Source organism: Anabrus simplex, chromosome 1 (assembly GCF_040414725.1).
Source record: "Anabrus simplex isolate iqAnaSimp1 chromosome 1, ASM4041472v1, whole genome shotgun sequence".
NCBI lineage: Eukaryota > Metazoa > Arthropoda > Insecta > Orthoptera > Tettigoniidae > Anabrus > Anabrus simplex.
Genome location: NC_090265.1, coordinates 401,463,042 through 401,483,986, shown reverse-complemented (window position 1 = coordinate 401,483,986; position 20,945 = coordinate 401,463,042). Strand labels below are relative to the sequence as shown.

Genomic DNA, 20,945 nt, shown 5'->3' with positions numbered 1-20,945 from the left:
CCCTCTAAATTCATCTTATAAAAATATACTGCAATAAATAATGTAGCCTGAAGAAAAGAGATGTAGAATGCACTGGAGCAGTTCAATAAGTGATGTGCATTTGTTTTTGTTGTGAAATGAGGGGGACCAAATTTCATATACAGCAACTACAAACCTTTCTAGGCAATGCATAAAGTTTGAGCGTTGCACTTCATTTGAAAATGAATCAGAAATTCAAGATCTTTCTTTGACAAGTCAAAATGCATTCTATAAATTCTGAATTTTCAGTGTTAATAGAATCTGTAAGCATTTTGTATAACCCAACTATTATAACATTTATGGAAGGAATACTCTTTCATGGTACCACTGAAAATGATAGTATCCAGTCTTGTATTTTCAGTTTTCCTCTGTGGAGTTGAGATGTGGACTCTTCATGCCTCAGACTGCAAGAACATGAATTCTTCTGAAATATGGTGTTGGCGAAGAACGTTAACGCATAACTTGGACAGCATTTCGCACCATTTCGATGATGGGATAGGATTGGCTTAGGGGTGGGAAGGAAGTGGCCGTGGCCTTAATGAAGGTACAGCCCCAGCATTTGCCTGGTGTGAAAATGGGAAACCACAGAAAACCATCTTCAGGGCTGCCGACAGTGGGGTTCAAACAACAAAATATCAAATATCAACAAATTTAGTACCGGCAGCTAATTCTCTTAGGGTCAAGGAAGTATTCTGAGAAAATGCTACAATCATATGACATTTTCTTGGGAGTCATATCCACAAGGAAATCTCAAAATTCTTTAAAAGTGACACACATCAAAACAAATACACTTTTAAACTAAAACAACCATCAACAGATTAATTACCAATGAATAATACCGCAAATAATGCATAGAGAACGAGGGATGTAAGAACAAGGAATGTGTAGCACACTGTTACAAACCACTGGGAAAAGTACCTTGTCTCCATTAATTTGCACAGTACTATATGTAAAAGTGGCAGTTATGAAGACATGGCATTTGTCCTAATACTTTTGTGTGCTCACATTTGCCCTTATCTCTCTTCTTTCTCACATCGAGTTGTCACTGTGTTTGTCCTGATAAAAGATGATATTCTCATTCTAATTTTTAATATTAGATTTCAATTCATTATGTACGCCAAATGATAGTCATATATAATGTAATATACAACAATTCAGAAAAGCTTGTACTAAATATCAGAGAAAAAAAAAATTAATCCGATGTACATCAATGCTGTTGTCAACTAATAAACAGGAGACAATAAGTAATTAAACATCACACTAATTACTTACTTTACAAGTCTTTTCACTCAGATACTTGAACTAACACTAAAGTGACTGGTTCAAAAAGCTTTAAAATGGATTGTCAAATAATTTATCTTTGGCTGATACAGTGCTTTAAATACAACTATTTACAACATATGAAAACACTTCCATCTGTCTGCTGTATACTAATATTTATGGTTTATATCTGTTTTAAAAATAAAACTACTTATTAAAAATAGATATCTTATTTACATTTTAAACAGACCATGCTATTTTCTTGATTCCATAACAGCCTTATACTGTGGAATAATACAGCTCCTTGGATCAAGAAGAGTGTCACTAACTAGGAAATTGTTCAGAAAAATTGGAAGTACACACGGAACATCATTTCTCACAAGTGCTTCAAAGTCAACTGGGGTATTAACTTTGTTCTGATCGATAAGACATACAGTTGCATCACCCGGGTTGCTAAAAGGAGGCCTGTAAGATAAAATCAAGGAGTCAACAGCTGGAAAAAAATGCAGGCAACAAAATGTTATTTTAAAACATGAACATTTATGACCATTAAATAACATTGAAGTATTTCAGGGATATTAGCACATGTTACAACTTGAAGGCTGACACATTTCGATCTTGCTACTGAGATTAATTGGGTGTTTAGCAATTTCTATTGCCTCACAAATTATTCCAGGTGTCAAACATTCCTCCTTGCAAATAATAGATGTTGCATCAGAAAGGCTTTGATGAGCATACCATACATAATCGTCTACAACAGTTGTAACACGACCGAATATCTCCAAAATACTATAATGTAACAAGACGTTACCTTTCAAGACATGTCTGAGTAACAAAGCTAAATAGAAAGCTTCACATACAAAATGTAAATATGAACAAGGATGGCTTTTAATGCCTCTATATTTCTTAACATCTGGGTACACTATGTGAATTTAAATAAATATATCAAATCAAGATTTAACCTATGAAAATAATTGCATTATAAAAAATAAATTAAATGGAGTTTTCTATACAGGGTATTTCAGAGCAATAGGAATGAAAACAGCTAATGGAAACTTCACTAGACCCAAGGTAGGAAGAGCCTGCTAGAAATGTAGTTCAATTCAGGGCCTCCAGTCATAATTACAGGGGTGGATTCCTCACACATAGAGAAGGGGAAAAAAAGTGTGCATACATGCATCTAGAAATGCATATTTTCCTAGATATCAGACTCTAATTCATAAGATATAAAGATGGGATATTACTGCCTAATCAAAATATGTACACAAAAGATATGTACCGGTATTATATTTCTAGTCATATTATGGAACTAGTTCCAGCCTTGTCATGGGCCATCTTCAGCTAAATATATAATTATACTCCTAAGTTTTACCTAAACGGCACAGTTGACTGTTATTTAATATTTAATATCACTGACGCGTATAAGGTGTGAATGGCGTCCTGGGCTATAGCCATCCAAGCTGCATTCACCTGGTTCCACAGCTGATCATTGGGGGTTAGCATTGGGTCACAGCACCGCACCCGCCCTTTCACCATATCCCGCACATTTTCGATTGACGACAAGTCCAGTGATCGGGTGGGCCAGGGCAAGACAACAAGAAGGCACGTGTTCGTGCAGCAACATGTGGTCGCGCATTCTCCTGCTGAAATATGGTGTCTGGGGTGTCGTGCAGAAAGGGTATGGCTGCGGGTCACAGGATGTCATTCACGTAGGTCAAACTGGTCACAGTACCCTGGACATGCGCCAACAGTGATTTGTAGTTGTACTCAATAGCACTCCACACCATAAGGCCTTGAGTTGGCGCTGTATGTCTGGTGTGAATGCAGTCAATGTGATGCTTCTCCCCCTGTTTGCGGTGAACCAAAATTTGGCCATCATTTTCAAACAAACAGAACCTGGATTAGTCTGAAAACACTATCTGCTACCATGCCTGTCCCCACTGACGTCATTCTATATACCATTGCAATCCAGCATGCTTATGCACATTAGTCAAAGGTAGGTGGAGAAGTGGACGACGTGCCGGGAACCCAGGCTGTAATAAACAGCAACGGACTGTCACTCCTAATAGTGTACGATGTGTTACACTGTTCCACTGTTGCACCAGAGCTGAGGAGGATGCAGATCTGTCCTGCAGTGCCATCAGGATGAGGTGTCGATCTTCTCAGGGGGTGGTCTGGGTGGTGCGACCAGACCCATCTCATCATGTTCTATGGCCTCCTGTGAACCATTCTGTACACACCCGTTGCACTGCCGACACACTTCACCCCACATGAGTAGCAAGTTCCCGGATGGATGCATCACGTTCTCTCATGTCAATAATGCGCCCTCTTTCAAACTCACTCATTTGACGGTACGGTTCTTGCATATGTCTGTGATGCATCCTACACATCCGCTCAAGTCACAGTGATCCATTACATTCAGTTTATAGCGACAACAAGTCACTGGCACATTTTACCAGTCGGTGGTGGTGTGCCGAGATGCTGATGTGGACCTTGAACCCGAGGGCTGACATGGTTCAAATGCTAATCATTTCTTCAGAACATACTAATGCACATGTCCTGTGAATATGAATGTTTATCTCTAGTCTTTCAAGGTGTTCTGGTTTTTATGAACATGAGTGTGGTTTGACTACAGAACTTGTCATGGTCTAGACCCTCAAGTTTTGTGGGCTAGCTTGCATGTTTTTATTTAATTGGATGTATGCTAGGCACAATCTTACAGGAGGTGTTAAAAATGCCCGCCTTCTACCGTAACACAGGTTTCTACTAGTTTTCGCATGGAGTTACACACACGCTGGATTATGCCTGGTGTTGTACGTATGGTTTGAAAGACCCTTAAAATTCTGCCATGAAGTGTTGCATCATCCTCTACAGGCATCACTTACACCAACAACTTTGCATAACCCCACACAAAGAAGTCCAACGGATTAAGATCAGGTGATAAGGAAGGCCAAGAAATTGGTTCACCTCTACCTAGCCAGTGACCAGGGTGATGTACATGAAAGTGTTCACGAAATAATGAATAAAATGTGCAGGAGTGCAGTCATGCATGAAGTACATCTCCTGACGTATTTGTAGTGGCACGTCTTTTACGAAAGTAAAGTTAAAAACTTCATGATTGTTCCGTATTGAATAGAAAAATAAGAAGATGTACAATATTATAGGGAAGGATCCACCTTTCAATACTCCGTAGTAAAAAGTAGTTACAACCTGTTTATTGGGACCGGTTTCAACACATTTCAAGTGTCATCATCAGCCAATTAGCGAAGATCTTAAAACAACTAATATATTGAACACAGGCAAAATATTAACATTGTATCACATCGTAGCAATTCAGTTAATGTGATTATTGTGTTTTGAACATTAACTGAATTGCTACGATGTGATACAATGTTAATATTTTGCCTGTGTTCAATATATTAGTTGTTTTAAGATCTTCGCTAATTGGCTGATGATGACACTTGAAATGTGTTGAAACCGGTCCCAATAAACAGGTTGTAACTACTTTTTACTACGGAGTATTGAAAGGTGGATCCTTCCCTATAATATTGTACATCTTCTTATTTTACGAAAGTAGGTAATATGGTGCATAAGAATTGCCTGTAGGCCTCCCTTGTTAAGTGGTTGGGAAGCACATACGGTCCCAACAGGCACTCACCAAAGATTCCGGTCCAGATGTCGACAGAGAACCTCTGTTGGCGAGTCCCTTCAACAGAGGCATGCGAATTGGTATCTGCCCATACGCGATGCGTATAGAAGTTTTGAATGCTACTGAATGTGAACATTGCCTCATCAGACCATGATACCAATGCTGGAAAATGTGGCTGTGGAATGCACTGTAGGAGGAACCACTGTAGGTGGTATGTATACAGTTGGCGTTCTCGTAAAAGTTGTCAGACACTGACATGAGGAAGGTGCATCTGTCTACCTAAACTCCTTGTGCTGGCAAGTTCTGGTGTATACAGCCTCGAGAACAACTTGAACACTGACAGGGGTAGAGGTTCTTGACCGTCCTCTGGTGCCAGGTGCAGATGTAAAGCTGCCATGTTCATGTAGGCGGTGATGGACACATTCAAATGTTTTTCTAATGGGGCAATGACCATTTGAATATCATTCTTGGTAGAAATAACATGCTTCCACCATGTTTCCATTTTCCAAACCATACATGAAACGCACGCCCTCATACTTGGCATTGAAGAACTTGTACATTGCATGGGAAACAATACAGCTCAATGAGTGACTGCACTCACAGATAACCAATCTCAGCAACTGCTAAGAAACTTAAAGATTCATATGAACACTTACCCACAGTATATCAATAACAGCAATCAATCTTCTAACCCATCACCAGGAATACAAATGTACATACTGTTTCCAACGTATTTGTTTGGAAACCACATAATCCATTTGCGGGTGTTAACAGACTTCCATTACGCATAGGTATTTTTAGCAATTATACATACAGTTGATTAGTGTTAGATTAGTGTCACACCATGAAAGTGCAGCAAACAACATGTCAGCTCACAGCATTTAATGGTCCGATAGACAGGTAGAGTCTGATAAATTGGAAAATAAGTATTTCTGGGCACGTGTATATACACTTTCTTTACTTCTCTATATGTGAGGAATATACCCCTGCAATTATGCCAAGTTTTTCTGAAACCCTGAATGTTTTGTCCCTTAGAAATAGCATCTCTTAAACTTAATTATAGTTTCACATACTTGAAGCTACTTTTCTACTACGAAGTAGATATTCCTCTTGGATTATCTGACCATACTACTACTACACCATATCTAATGCTTAGATGCCTCATTCAATTACTTGCCACCTGAGCAATTTTGGATCCAAATCAGGCCAAGATGAACAAGGCATTTGGAGACAAATATCCTAAATTTCAAAATATATAATAATGAAAGAGAGGATGATCAATCAATATTCTGCACTGCATTGTTTGTTTTAAAAGGAAGTAATGCAACAGCTTGATACCTTAGCAGTTCTGAAATAAATGACTATGGGATACAGCTAAATGGATTAAAGATCACAACTGGGAGGATGTAGTGTCAGATAGGCCAATGAGGTGACATATTATCCATGAAAACCCACAGCATTTTCAACAAAAGCAATGAAAGCACGAATCAGATAAAAGAAAAATAAATGATTTGGTGTTGATTATTGCTTTAAAGAAAAGTACAACTGGGCAACCATCTCCTCAGAAGAAATGAACACCAGGTTCTACAACAACGAACAGCATTACGGGTTTTTATGTGTTAACATTGCAGCAGAGCTTGTAGTTTTACAATTACTATCTAAGAACCCACAATTCATGACTCTGGTGCACTTGGGTACCACTCATTATACTTGCTAGCAAGTAAATGTACATAATAATGAGACAGTACATTCTAGCATCTATCAACATACAACAACAATATTAATAATCTAAGGCTCTTACAGTAACTAAATCCCGTGTGTAGGGGTGATGTATCTCCCTTTTATCCGAAGGCTCTCAGTCCAATTCCTGGTTTGTCCAAAGGTTCTTATTCTGGATTGAGGACTGGAATGTGGTCAAAGAAGAAATGAGGTGGTGGTGATTACTGCTTTAAGGGGAAGTACAACTGGGCAACCATCCCTCTCAATTCCTTGTTTGTTGAGAGGTTTTTATTCTGGATTGAGGAGTAGAATGTATTTTTTTTTCCCATGACAACATGAGCCTGACTAGTTCACTCTTCATCCTTCACAGAGAGCACGAGTCAGATAAAAGAAAAGGAAAGAGCAAGAAAAACAAAGAAATTATGAAGTGGTGGTGGTGGTGATCATTACCTTAAAGGGAAGTCCCCTTGTGGAAACACTAAAGCCAGTCCTGCACATGAGTTAATGACTGAACATGTTCTCCATGTAAATTTGTCTTCTCGTCTCAAGGGGGTGCAGCTCTTTTCAAGCACATCCCCACTGGACGCGAGTAGCATGTACTTTTATAACCACATACCAGCCCTCCTGCCAAACTTAAATTTCTGGTAGTAACGGGAATCAAACTCAGATCTCTTTTTTTTTTTTTTTTTGCTAGGGGCTTTACGTCGCACCGACACAGATAGGTCTTATGGCGACGATGGGATAGGAAAGGCCTAGGAGTTGGAAGGAAGCGGCCGTGGGCTTAATTAAGGTACAGCCCCAGCATTTGCCTGGTGTGAAAATGGGAAACCACGGAAAACCATCTTCAGGGCTGCCGATAGTGGGATTTAAACCTACTATCTCCCGGATGCAAGCTCACAGCCGCGCGCCTCTATGCGCACGGCAACTCAGATCTCAACGGACTGCAGCTAATAAATTATAAGAATCATTGTGAAATCTGTACTGAAAGTAATTTATATAAAATTTGTTTTTTTCCACCTATTCAATACAATAATGTTAACCTTTACGCTACGGAGGTGAACCTGTACTCCATAGACTGCCTTCATTCACTGATGTACTTTGTGAACTCCACCTCCTCCTGCCACTTAAAAAGGAACACCACCATAGGTAAAATCTGACTGCCCGCCTGCCTGTCTTCTCTGATGATACTGCTGCCTGACTACCAATACGTATCATGTACTCACCAGGCCAATCCATTATGCAGCAGCAGTTCCCTTTCTTAACTGATTCCTTACCACCCATTTACCTCTACACCGGGCTGTTGTCACACACATACGTACATAACCCAATATATCCACTATTCCGTTTTCACTTGATCCACCCTTTTAATATATATATATACGTATATACAGGGTGTCCCATCCAACTCTGCTACCCCAAATATCTCCGAAATGAAACAAAATATGAAAATTCCAATTGGCCAGGAACGTACCCATGTCAGGGACTCACACAATGAGAAAGTGTGCACAATCCATAAAGGTGAACAAGTAGCACTTCCAATGCCAAGTTGCGTTTTTTTAAATGGGACATATATGCTTGGTCTAGCAAAATGAAAACTAGAGATGCAATTGGTGCTAACACACGTGGTTTCATGTTTCTAAACCTCATACGTTCTGAAATATGTGGCTGTTAGAGGATGGCAACGGTGCCACCATTTCTGATGTAATGCAACGCATGTACTTCTGTGCTCAGAGCAGGGGTTGCTTGCACTGGCCTGTAGCCTGCTGTAAACAAACCGATATCAGCTCGGCACTTTCTAGCTTCAGTGTAATAGTGTCTCCTGATCTGGTCTGCTGTCATACTGTACCGTAATTCACGTACGTTTTGGATATTGCTTTCCATATTGACACATTAAACCGTGTTTTTGTGTGGCGTGTAACAATTTGTGTCATCTAGTCGATATGCCGGCCTTCAGTAACGAAGAATACCTGGATATTATTTTAATTAACGGCGAATGTCACAGAAATGCAACCGCAGCTGTGGCATTGTTCGCTGAACGCTACCCAGATCGACGGTGTCCTTCGCCTCGTACCACTGCCAACATCTGCACGAAACTCAGGGAAACAGCAAGCTGGGCTCCCACAAAAGCAACTGGCACTGGAAACGAAATTGCTGTTCTGGCTGCTGTAGCGCACAATCCTCAGGTGAGTGTCCGACAGATTGCACGAGTAGTGTGAGCAGAATTTTGCAAAGGCATCGGTTTCATCCGTTCCATATCCCACTGCACCAGGAACTGTACGGGACAGACTTTGAATCCCGCATTGTATTCTGTCGTTTTGCACTTCAGCAGTTGCAAGGTAATCCAGCATTCCTACGTAATACGTAGTTTACGGACGAAGCTTCATTTACAAATCATGGTTATGTGAATCTGCCGGAACGTGCACTACTGGTCCGAGCAAAATCCCCACTGGATTCACCAAGTTGCTCATCAACGACAGTAGAGAGTCAATGTTTGGTGCGGTATCATTGGTAACTGTATTTTAGGTCCCTATTTTTATCAGGGCACATTAAACGGACAGCGATATTCTTCATTTCTGCAACACACTCTACCCCTCCTCATGGAGGATGTGGGATTGGAAACGCGTTTATCAATGTGGTTCCAGCATGATGGATGACCTGCACATTCTGCATGAGTTTCCAGAGACGTTGTGGATGCGACATTTTCAAATAGGTGGATAGGACGGGGAGGTCCTGTGCGATGGCCACCTTGGCCCCCAGACTTGACGCCGTTACACTTCATTCTCTGAGGCACAGTGAAAGAAAGAGTGTATCAAGAACCGTCAACGACAGTAGAGGATATGCAACATCGTATTACTGCGGCGTGTGCGGCAATATCTGTAGAAACACTGCAATCCGTGCAACACTATCTTGTTACCAGATTCCAAAAGTGTATTGATGCAAATGGAGGGCACTTCGAACACCTGTTGAAGTGACACGGTTTCATCGGACAATATGCTACTGGTGATTGTGGGTGCATTTTCCATGCCAGATGTACTGCACAACAATTAAGTTTCTGAAGGCTATAGGCCACTAGTAAATGTGTTTAGAAAAGCAGAACCAAGTGTGTTATCACAAGTTGTAGCTCTAGTTGTCATTTTGCTAGAATAAACATACATGTTCCATTTAAAAAAATGCAACTTGCTGTTGGAGGTGTTATTTGTTTGCCTTTGTGGATTGTGCGTGCCTTCTCATTGAGTGAGCCCCTGACATGGGTACGTTCCTGGCCAATTGGAATTTTCATATTTTGTTTCATTTCGGAGATATTTGGGGTCGCAGAGTTGGGTGGGACACCCTGTATATATATCGCATCTTGTATCCAAATGTGTGAGTGCAAGAAAATGTCAATCCTTATTCTATTCTCTTAGGAAGAGGTCAAACAGAAACATACTTTTTTGTGAGTGTTTTATCAATGCATTCTTACCTGGTAACTTATCACTCTGCACATGTTCCCTGAACATGAAAAAATCTCTCAATGAGAGGATTGAAGGTACAGAAACTAACTCACCTTAGGTCCAGTACTTCTCCCCCTCCTGAAATTATCAATCTTTTGTATGATTCCAATTTATCAGGCGTTGTGTGGATGATAGCTTTCATTCCTTCAAATGCTCCTGATGATCGATTTTGTAACTTAATCCGCCATCTATGTGCAGCAAGAGCTAGGAGACACTCTATACTGCCTGGCTTGAGGGTCTGCATCAATGCTGCTGCTTTAGGATTTCCCCATTCAAACGACTCTTCCTGGACATAACCAAATAATGAAAAAAACTCATCGAACACAAGTAATATTTTACATGGAAGCAAACTCAGAAAACCAGATGCCAAGGCAGAGAAACAATAATCTTTATTCTATCAAATATTAAGTTCCCATAATTTTAATTTGACTGCAAATATTATGTAGGTGTTCAAGCTCTTTAGGCTTTTACAAACATGAAATTACAAGTGCTTCACCCCAGTGTGGCATTGGAATCAACATGTGGATTGCCACACCTCTTCAAGACTTTGGCGGCTAGTGTGCCACTGAGCCACCACTGCAAGCTTACTCTTAAGTAGTGCTGGGAACGAACGGAGTGGATCTGGAGGTTCGCATGCATTCAATCAGAGGAACCAAATACAACCACAAGTGAAATCGTGTCAGGAAAACAATAATTTCCTCCTAAATCTCCATTTCAGTCACTATTTCCTTTACATGCATTGTCATTTGGATGTTACACACATGCTGTATAACGTTTTAGAATGCAGTTATGATGAATGGATGTAGGCTGTAGGGCCTATTAGCAAATTATAACAAATGAGGTTACAACTTGCAGTCATGTAACATCACATATTTGATGTGGCTGTAGGGCCTATTAGTAAATTATAACAAATGAGGTTACAACTCGCAATCATGGAACATCACATATTTGATGTGGCTGTAGGGCCTATTAGTAAATTATAACAAATGAGGTTACAACTTGCAATCATGTAATATCACATATTTGATGTTCTGAGTACTGACTTTGACTTTCTTCATTAATCAGTTCAGAGGCAGATGCTATTAATGTAATTTATAGATGGTAGGCATATAGGTACCGATAACGCATTTTTACAGTTTGAAGAACATTAAAAATGTATTAAATAATCTTAAATTAATAATTAATTAATAATCAATTAATTAAATTAATAATAATAATTCTGCAGGTGCAGCAAGTGTAATAGGCCTACATATGAGATTAACATGTGAATAATGATTATTATTATTATTATTATTATTATTATTATTATTATTATTATTATTATTATTGTTATTATTATTATTATTATTACCGACAGAGATTTAACCAAATATTATACATAATTTACAGGGTGTTAAAATGAAAGTACCCAATATTTTAGGTGGTGATAGTATGCATCGAAACAGGAAAAAATGTCTAATAAACATGGGTTCTACAGCAGAAATTCTGAGATCTGAACATATGTTTATAGGAGGTGCCTAATGTGATGTCATTCATGGTAATGCATTTCTCAGCCTTGCAATAACACCAGACAATCATATTTGACACTCCTGACATGGAATTAAAACAATAATTCGAATTCGAAGCTGTTCGAATCCTGGCCAAGGTATGTGTTTAAAAAAAAATGTATTTGGTTTGCTAGGTCTGGTGCAAGACCTCCGCTGCACAGGCTGCGGGGCAGAGTCTGGATCAGCTGAATGGGTGTCACGATTGGGTTGTTGGTGTCGGTGGTGGAGTTATTGTTGTCATTATAGTTAGTCTTCTTTCCTGGATGATGTAAAGGTAAAAGAGTAAAAAGGAATACTCTGTTCGATTATAATCTATTACCTAGGTCCAAGTTTTTACAAAAAGAATTGCGTATGTAACATATCAAATGGTGCTACAATAAAATCAATAGTAGAATCCAAAGAGATATGATATCCCTTCTCTTCCAGGGTTAAGACAGAGAGGGAGAAAGAGAGAGAGAGAGAGAGAGAGAGAGAAGGAAGTGTCTTACAAATTCAATCTCCCCATCCTAGTAGAGCACTACAAGACTTGCTCTCCTTCAGCAGCCGCGGATGGCCGCGAATCTGGATTGCTAGGTCCGGTGCTGGACCTCTGCTGCGCAGGCTGCAGGGCAGAGTCCAGATAGGCTGAAGTGGGCATCACGATTGGGTTGTTGGTGGAAAATTCTAAATTCCCATGGAGGGAATTAGATATTTTTCACCAATAGAGCATGTCAGAAACATATCAGATGTAAGGCTTTTCAGGCGTTTGCTTTATTAACCAGCGTTTCGTCTTAGGTCTAAGTCTTGTAGTGCTCTACTAGGACGTCTTTTCAGGCGTTTGCTCTATTAACCAGCGTTTCGTCTTAGACCTAAGACGTCCTAGTAGAGCACTACAAGACTTAGACCTACGACGAAACGCTGGTTAATAGAACAAATGCCTGAAAAGCCTTACATCTGATGGGTTGTTGGTGTCGGTGGTGGAGTTGATGTTGTCATTATGGTTGGTCTTCTCTTCTGGATGATGTAAAGGTAAGGGCATGGAGATTGTAGTGAGTTTCTTTTTAACTGAAGGTCCGCATGATTTCATCTGGTCGATAAGTCTTCACCATAATTGACCATTGAGAGATATTGTGTAGTTCAGCGCTCCATCCTTACTTAGAACTGTACCTATGGCCCATTTTTTATTGGGAGACCTGTGGTCACAAACAGCTACCCTTTCGCCTATAGAGAAATATCTATCGTAGAAGGATGTTGTCTTTCTTGTTTTTTTAAATCACGTCCTTAACGGGATCCAGTTTCAAGATGTTCAGCCTGGACCGTATCTCACATTGCAAAACCGCTGGTAGACGGGCATAACTTCTTCCTTGTCCAAACTGAGCTGATTGGGGTGAACACGTTTCAGATTAGATGTTCCTCCTCCTGTTCTAATGAACAAGCTCACTCACTTTACATTTGGCCCACTTCTTGCCTGTGTCTCATTCGAAGAACAACTGAACTACAGATTAACGTCGCAGCATTTAGTCGAAAAGTGCAGACACTGGACAGGGCTCACTTGCGTACTAACCGCTCCTTCTCTCGTAAAGTCCTCCGGATCCTTCGGTGTCACTCACTACACTGATCACTTTGCTGCCACTCGGATATCTCCGGAGGGGTGCTGTAATCGCTACTACCAATTCAATCACTCGGAGCAGGTACTTTACTCCCAGCACTACTCTGAAGCACATGCAGTAACAGTACAGTAGGGGAGATATGTACCTCCAGGTTACATACATACCACAGTGGGGTGAAACATAGCTAATTTCTAAATTACAAAAACTAAATTAATAATTATAATGGGTTAGACTGAACAAATAATAATCTAAAGGGTTAATAGGTTAATAAATAGAACATCCAACAAATCTTTCCTAATTAACATCATCATATCTAATACACTGATATAATCTTTTACAGCATCAATGAAGATTCACCGAGTCAAATGAAATAAGATATGTGTTAGTAGCATGTCAGTGCTACAACCACATCCTTTTTTTTAAATTTTATTTTATTTTTACCTGCAATCTTGAATGATTGTCATACCTAATGCAGACAGGGTCTTCAGGGTAGAATAAAAAGGTGTTTCTCAGTACCTTGGTGACATTTTATGGATATGTAGGGATACTCTTAACTCCACTGTTTTTGACCCTTCATTTATGGGGCTTGGGTCATTTTGGTCAAAAGCTTCATGTATGAAGGACAGTAAAGTTCGGTTGACAAGCAGCATAGCTGGTGTATCTGCATCACTATGTGTATATTTTAGTGAAGCTAGGATTGGGAAGGAATCAACTGTGGTCTATGTATTAGGCACCATTCTGCCATTTCCCTGGAGTTAAGATGGGTAGCCATGGAAAAACACTTCTAGCCTTACTTCCAGTCTCAAATCATTTTTAAAATTTTGGCAGAGCAAGGAATATAAATAACTAGCTACCCCTAGATTACATCAACAGACACTCCAGAGTCTGTCCCAAGCCCTCTAAGTACTGTCATGCAGAATTTATACAGTATTTGAAGTATAACAAGCAAAGCTGCAATTAAGTGCAACTGGTTTTCAAGAGCAGAAATGAGATGATGAGAAATAGAATAACTTTCAGAAAATTGTCATGAATTAATTGTAGTGATTCCAACTTAAGAAGAAAATACCACTAATTTTTTAAGGAATATGGCCTGTAACAGCAACTGCTACCCAGCTAGATGCCCTACAGACACTACCATGTGGTCAACATGACAACATCCTTAGCCACAGGTCTTTGCTTTCTTGATGGAATCCACTATTTCTCATATCAGTCAGCACCTCGAGTTGCTCTCACAAGGCTGATTACATTTGAGTCCTCAGTCGGGAATTTAAATATTGGGACAGGCCGAATTTAGGATCCTGAACCTCTAAGTATTCTTACACCATAGGAAATTTCACTTAATTCAGAACAATTTTTATCACTCAAACATATAAAACCAAAATGATGATTCAATGTTGAATTGCAAAAAACAGTACAATGTACAGATAATCATTCTGACCTGAAGTTCTGTTTTATTAATATCTTGAGCTTGCTAGATGATTGTTATTGGCTGCTGATAAGTCTGTTGGAAATACTTCAGAGGAAATTGTTTGAATGCTTTTCTGTTTTTTTCAGTTGGTTACCTTCCTTCATCTTAATTTCTTGCGTCCAAATTTGATATCTGTGCATATTTTGAAAGTTCTTGCAAAGTTATTACTGTAATTTAACAGGTTCTATATTAACGAAAATAAAGGTCATTCTTCCTTACAATGGTTGGACGTGATGCCATTTGACAATAAGATCAGGGTCGAGACCGCTAACATTTAAGCCAGCCTTCGCACAAAAGAATCACGATGAATTGACAAACGAGCCTGTGTGGTTCCTCCCTTCATTCCCCTCTCTTACGCATATTCAAAGTCATGACAGAGGGGGGGTGGGGGGCAGGCGGGGAAGCAAGTATCTTCCCCTATGTGGGAGCTTGGTTCATGTTAGATCTCCCATTATTCGCTGTCTCAATCTCTCCTCGCTCTTCAGGTGTGTCCATGTATTATGCTTCCGCATGAATCTAACGAATGAAAGAGAGTGTGTAAGCTGGTACTGAGTGGTTCTGAGGGCTGTACTGATTTCCTTGCCTGAAGTGAATATTTCTGGCCTGAGATTTTGGATTTTCAACACTAGTATACATACAAGCAGAATAGTTGTCCTTTCACTTTAAAAATAGTTCTCATGGTTTATTAAAAAAAAAAAAAGTGTAATCCAAAATGGTTCTGTCCCCTTTAGTTCAGTTAAATGGGTCTTACTGTATTATAGTAAAATCTGACATAATTTAATTAAAAGAAAGCAATTTGAAAATTATTTTGTAGCTGAAAATCTCTCATACTATGCTGATCACTTAAAAATAATTTTTAATATTCTCAGTTTAAGTTCCTAGTAACCTCACATGGATACAACCGCTCAGTACATCTTGTATTGAAAAATGGGCTAAAAGGAGTTATGTTCAACTAACCTAATACAAAATATTGCCCTCAATAATGTCTTTGCAACCATCACATTGGAGGCAATATCCAAGTACAAAATGCAAATCTTAGTCATCTGTAGAAAAACTTTGTGATATTATCTCACAAATAATGCAATTTGATATACTGTGAAGCATTATATAAACACTGCATCCCCACAGTTAATTTTTCCTGTTAGCATCATGTTGACTTCTGTTAAGAATAATTGTGACCACACCGATTCAAAAGGCTATTTGCAGAAATCACAAAAGGAAACTATCGTCAGATACCATAAGGCTCACAGTTGGACGAGATAGATTGTTACCCAAAGCCCAAAATGCACTCAGTTTCCTTCTAGATAGTGCCAGATTTCCACAACAAATGCTCAAATACATCTGCTGTATGTATTGCTTTCCCCATTTCCAATAGCTTGCAAATTGCTGGTAGAATATTGAGACCTTTCTCTACTGCGAATGCCTTGTAGTTTACCAAGCTTCCTTTCTATACATTATGCTTATGACCAAGTTAGGAACAAGATTATGAACACACAATAAGATAAACAAAACAACAGATCAGCATCAGAAGAGGGAGTGATAGAAAATGAGATAAGGACAAACACAAAAACACTTTAAGACAATCCCTAAATCTTCATAAACCGCTGTCCTCATATAGATAGCCTCTCTCCTCATAAATTCCAATTCTTCTACATTAATTTCTTGTCAGCCCATAACAAACTATTTTCTGCTTTCCAGCTTCATCAGGAGGGCAGGCATCAACAGTCACTGAGAAGCCATATTGGTACTGTTGGGTGTCATGGGAAAAATGGCAGAACTTGGTGGGTCATTTGTAACTGTATTTATGGTAGACTAGGTATTAATTCCACAACTCACTTGTGAGGATTTGATATGTGAAAGGTGAACTTGTAAACAATTTATGAACTGTGTGTTCCCAAGATGAAAAATATTTGTTATGTATCAAAATGTTCGTATCTATCTGCAGAAATCTGAATTTTTAAAAACATTACCCTAAATTGAAGTTTCAGTAGAAAGCATACTTTTCCACAAATCTTTGGTTGTATTAACATAAATTGCACCACTACACATTATTCACATAATGACAGCAATAAGACAAGACAATATGTACCCTACACACTATACTGTAATTACAACCTTGTACTGTATATGCTGAAGATCACTCACTCTTGTGTTAAACTGCCCCTGCTAAGCAAGAAACCTGTATTGGACCATAACTAGTTTTGGCTCAGAAAGAAAGAAAGAAAGAAAGAAAGAAAGAAAGAAAGAAAGAAAGAAAGAAAGAAAGAAAGAAAGAAATACAATGAAAAAGCTTAGGTACAGCCTAAAAAACGTTCATTTGCACGACTATCAGATTAACAGATCTATGATATTTGCAGATCCCAATTGAATAACTGCTGAAAGCTATGGATGATGATCGTCAGCACATACACAGGGAATTGTAGTTCCTAGATGATGGATCATTATCTCATACATATATCTTAATTATGCCCTGTTATGCCTTTTAGCATTCAGCCTGCAAGCCTCTGTGAATTAACCAATTGCTTCCACAATCGTCCATTTGTAACCAGCCCTGTAGCCTGTTTTAAGTTCCACACCTCTTAAAACTGACTGCTGCAGTCTTTCTCTATGTCACTTAGTTAAAAAATTGTTTTCAATGTTATGTTTGCTATTATTCCTGATAATGGTGAGCCCATGGTTAATCCTTCTTTTTGACAATAGATTTTATTGTTAAATGCAAAACTGTTTCAGCTTAAGGTTGTTTTTAGAAGATTATATTCGAATTTCCATAAAAAGTCAGAAAAGATATCACACTCACATAAAAACACATTAATATCAATACAAAACAGCAATCAGTTTGTTCAAAACTTTTTGTGAATATTTTTCATACAGTGGCTTATTCATTAGTCCGGTATTTTCTATTACTGATAGTCTGTGAACACGTATGTTGTAAACTTTTCAATTTTCTTACTTCAAACAGTGTCACCTAACCTAAGTTTATCATGCATGTATTACGAAAACACTTCAAACCCCCTACAGAGTAATGTTAACCTTTTCACTATAAATTTACATAGGAACAGTCTTTCTGAAATTTAAACAGACAAGAGTATAAACCTAACCTCTGAAATCAGTGATGCACATTGCTGTATCTTGAGAAGGAGAAGTACCACAGCCTTATTTTATTTCAGTACTTAGTATTAAAATTAAGCAATAGCATACTTCAGCCTTTATTTCTAAGGAGTTAACAACTGCTGACAGCCATGATATTTACACACTTATTGTGAAAACATGTTCTCCCGTTTGTTTACACCAGTCAGAGTCATGAGGTATTATCGACGTTGACAACACTGGGTGGGTGAAACTCTTATAGCACATTTGGTAACAATCTGTAGTTAGCTTCAGGTAGTTCTTGTCACTCTTGTCAGATCACGTTGAAGGTTGCTGGTAGATTTCACAGCGTGTATGTTGTTGTAGACAAGTTCTGCAGATGACAGGCAAGTAGGCACGAAATGAGATTTTTATGATGGGCTGTTTGTCTAGAGGTTAAGTATTTCAAAGTCGAACCTCAATCTATAGATTCTTCTAACAAAAGAATTGGGCATATGTTAAGTATTGTCGAGATAATGCCGTTTGATTGAATCTGACTACGATCACTCAATGAACTTCGTTTGAACTCACATGTATCGATTTCAAGCTATGGTTTCCATGATGCTGTTCATTTAGTTTGCACTCCATGTGGCCACGTGCTATAGGTTTTGAAATCTTGCCAGTGCTAATTCAGCATTTGTTTTCAATTTTTACTGGCATTGAAGCTGTACATTGTGGACTGCTTATTTGAAATAAGTGGAAGGTGTAATACAATTCCTGAGCGGTGAAGAATTTCAAACCTTCAGGAAACGGCTAAAAGGTAAGGGTATAATGGAATACACTGTTTCTGAATTCAGTGTTCGGAATATATATTTTTAAACTGCTTCTCAAATAAGATGATCTTTGGAACTTTTTTTTCTTTCCCAGACTTAATGTTGCTGACTGGACTCAGAAGCTGTGTATCAGTATCTTCTTGATGAACTTGTGTATTCTCGTTACTGATATCTTTTTTATACATGGGTTATGTAAATTCATAGCTCTGTAGCAAATATAGCAGTATGTGTTGTTGTTGTTGTTGTTATTCTGACAGTTCTTAAAGCTACTTGCTACATGATGCAAAATGCAATTGCGGTGACAGGCCGGTGCGCCACCATCAGAGCCACGGAGGCTTCTTAAGATGGGGTTATTAAATGTAAATGCGAGTACTGAACTAAATTTTATAGCCTACATTTTTGGTCATTGTTTCTATTAGCGAGTTGTTGCTGCTTAATTAATAAATGTTTGTCTCCTTATTTTGCTCTTGTGTTTCTTTACCAATCTTCTGTAATCCCGCATTTCCTGTTTGAGCACACCTCAGGGGTTGGAAACTAAATGATTCCATTTATGTATTTATGTCTATTTCCTGTCCCAGAGTTTTGTAATTTTTATATTTTTATTTTCTTTTATATAATATGGTACTTTGATACTGATGTGATACCCAATACCTTGCATGTGCTGTGTTCTGCTGTCATGCTTTAGAACAGATGTATTATTACTCATAATATCAGCTTTATGTCAATGTTTCAATTGTTCATTTTAATGTAAGCCTACTTTGTGGTGTGAGGTCATGCTCTTAACAATATCATACAAATGAGTGGTATCCGATCTTTATTTACAATATAATAATTACTTGAAAATAAAAGTACATGAATTATTATGCAGTAAGAATGTAAAAAGGACAATGCATCACAATTGTAGGGGAAGTTGTAGAACGTGGGGGGAGGGAAGTGGAATTGAGGAGAGCATGGCCGGATGTGTATGGCAATGTCAGAAGTTACATCGCTGCACTATCAAGTTACATTGCTGCACTCTCTTTTAATAGTAATGGTAAGGTATAGCATATACAGGGTGGCTCACTTAAACGTTTCACCGCAGATATATCTGGAACAACAAGAGATATTGAAAAATGACTTTCACGGGCATGAAGGCAGGGAAGGGGCTAATTAAAGTAAATACTATGAGCCAGTCTAAAACGTAGGAAAATAGTATTTTCAACATCAAATTACTTTTTTTAAATGGACACCCTGTATTATTTCGTAAGCAATCGTTAATATGAAAAATCACATAAGTAATGGCGTTTGTTTCATCGCAATACGTCAATTATATCCCGAGATATTGCAACGTGAAGTTGACGCTTGAGATAAACGAAACGCGCAGCAGTTGCACATCCCGAGATTCCAGCACGAATCTCACGGTCTCCTTACTCACGATATGATTGCCGTACTACAATGCGACAGGCGCTATACTTAATGCTATTTGCATTGCTATCAAGAGGGATGAAAATAAGAGAATTTAGTTACAGTAACTTTGCTGTACGAATTATGTACATTCTGAAGTAGTACAGTACAGAGTACTGCAATGTACTGTGTAGGTAAATAAAACACGCAAGAGAGAAACTGTTAATTACATATCCTTTTGCTGTGGCAGGAAACCCTTCTTTTATTTTCATCCCTCTTGATAACAGTGCAAATAGCATTAAGTACAGTGCCTGTTGCATCGTAGTACGGCAATCATATCGTGAGTAAGAGGACCGTGAGGTTCACGCTTGATTCTTGGGATGTGCAACTGCTGCGCGTTCCGTTTATCTCAAGCGTCAACTTCACGTTGCAATATCTCGGGATGTAATTGACCTATTGCGATGAAACAAACGCCATTACTTATGTGATTTTTCATGTTAACGATTGTGCATGAAATAATACAGGGTGTCCATTTAAAAAAACGTTTGATGTTGAAAATACTATTCTCCTACGTTTTTGACTGGCTCATAGTATTTACTTTAATTAGCCCCTTCCCTGCCTTCATGCCCATGAAAGTCATTTTCCAATATATCTTCTTGTTCCAGATATATCTGCGGTGAAAGGTTTAAGTGGGCCACCCTGTAATATATAATATTGCACCATCTCTGATTACAGGCAAGCAGTACAGGTCTGCCATCTTGCTTGACACCAACATTTATTATTGAGTTTCATATCTTATATATCCTCTTTGGACAACACCTTTGAATGTTGAGGAGAGCTCACTTGTGCATGTAGAAAGAAATCAATATGGAAGATGATAAATTATATCCCATATAAACACTGGAATCAAGTGCATGAATAT

The 20,945-nt window shown here is 38.6% G+C and overlaps 1 protein-coding gene across 1 annotated transcript in view; it reads right to left on the bottom strand.

Moving 5' to 3' along the window:
- Positions 1-1,364: 1,364 nt before the first annotated feature.
- Positions 1,365-20,945, bottom strand: part of mus101 (mutagen-sensitive 101) — a 508,677-nt gene continuing 489,096 nt past the window's right edge. Inside the window, exons 25-26 of the mRNA XM_068224988.1 lie at positions 10,191-10,423; positions 1,365-1,743 (exon numbers count right to left, since the gene is read on the bottom strand). Coding sequence (XP_068081089.1) covers positions 1,533-1,743; positions 10,191-10,423 — 444 coding nt within the window. The 3' untranslated portion in view covers positions 1,365-1,532. The remainder of the gene's footprint in view (positions 1,744-10,190; positions 10,424-20,945) is intronic.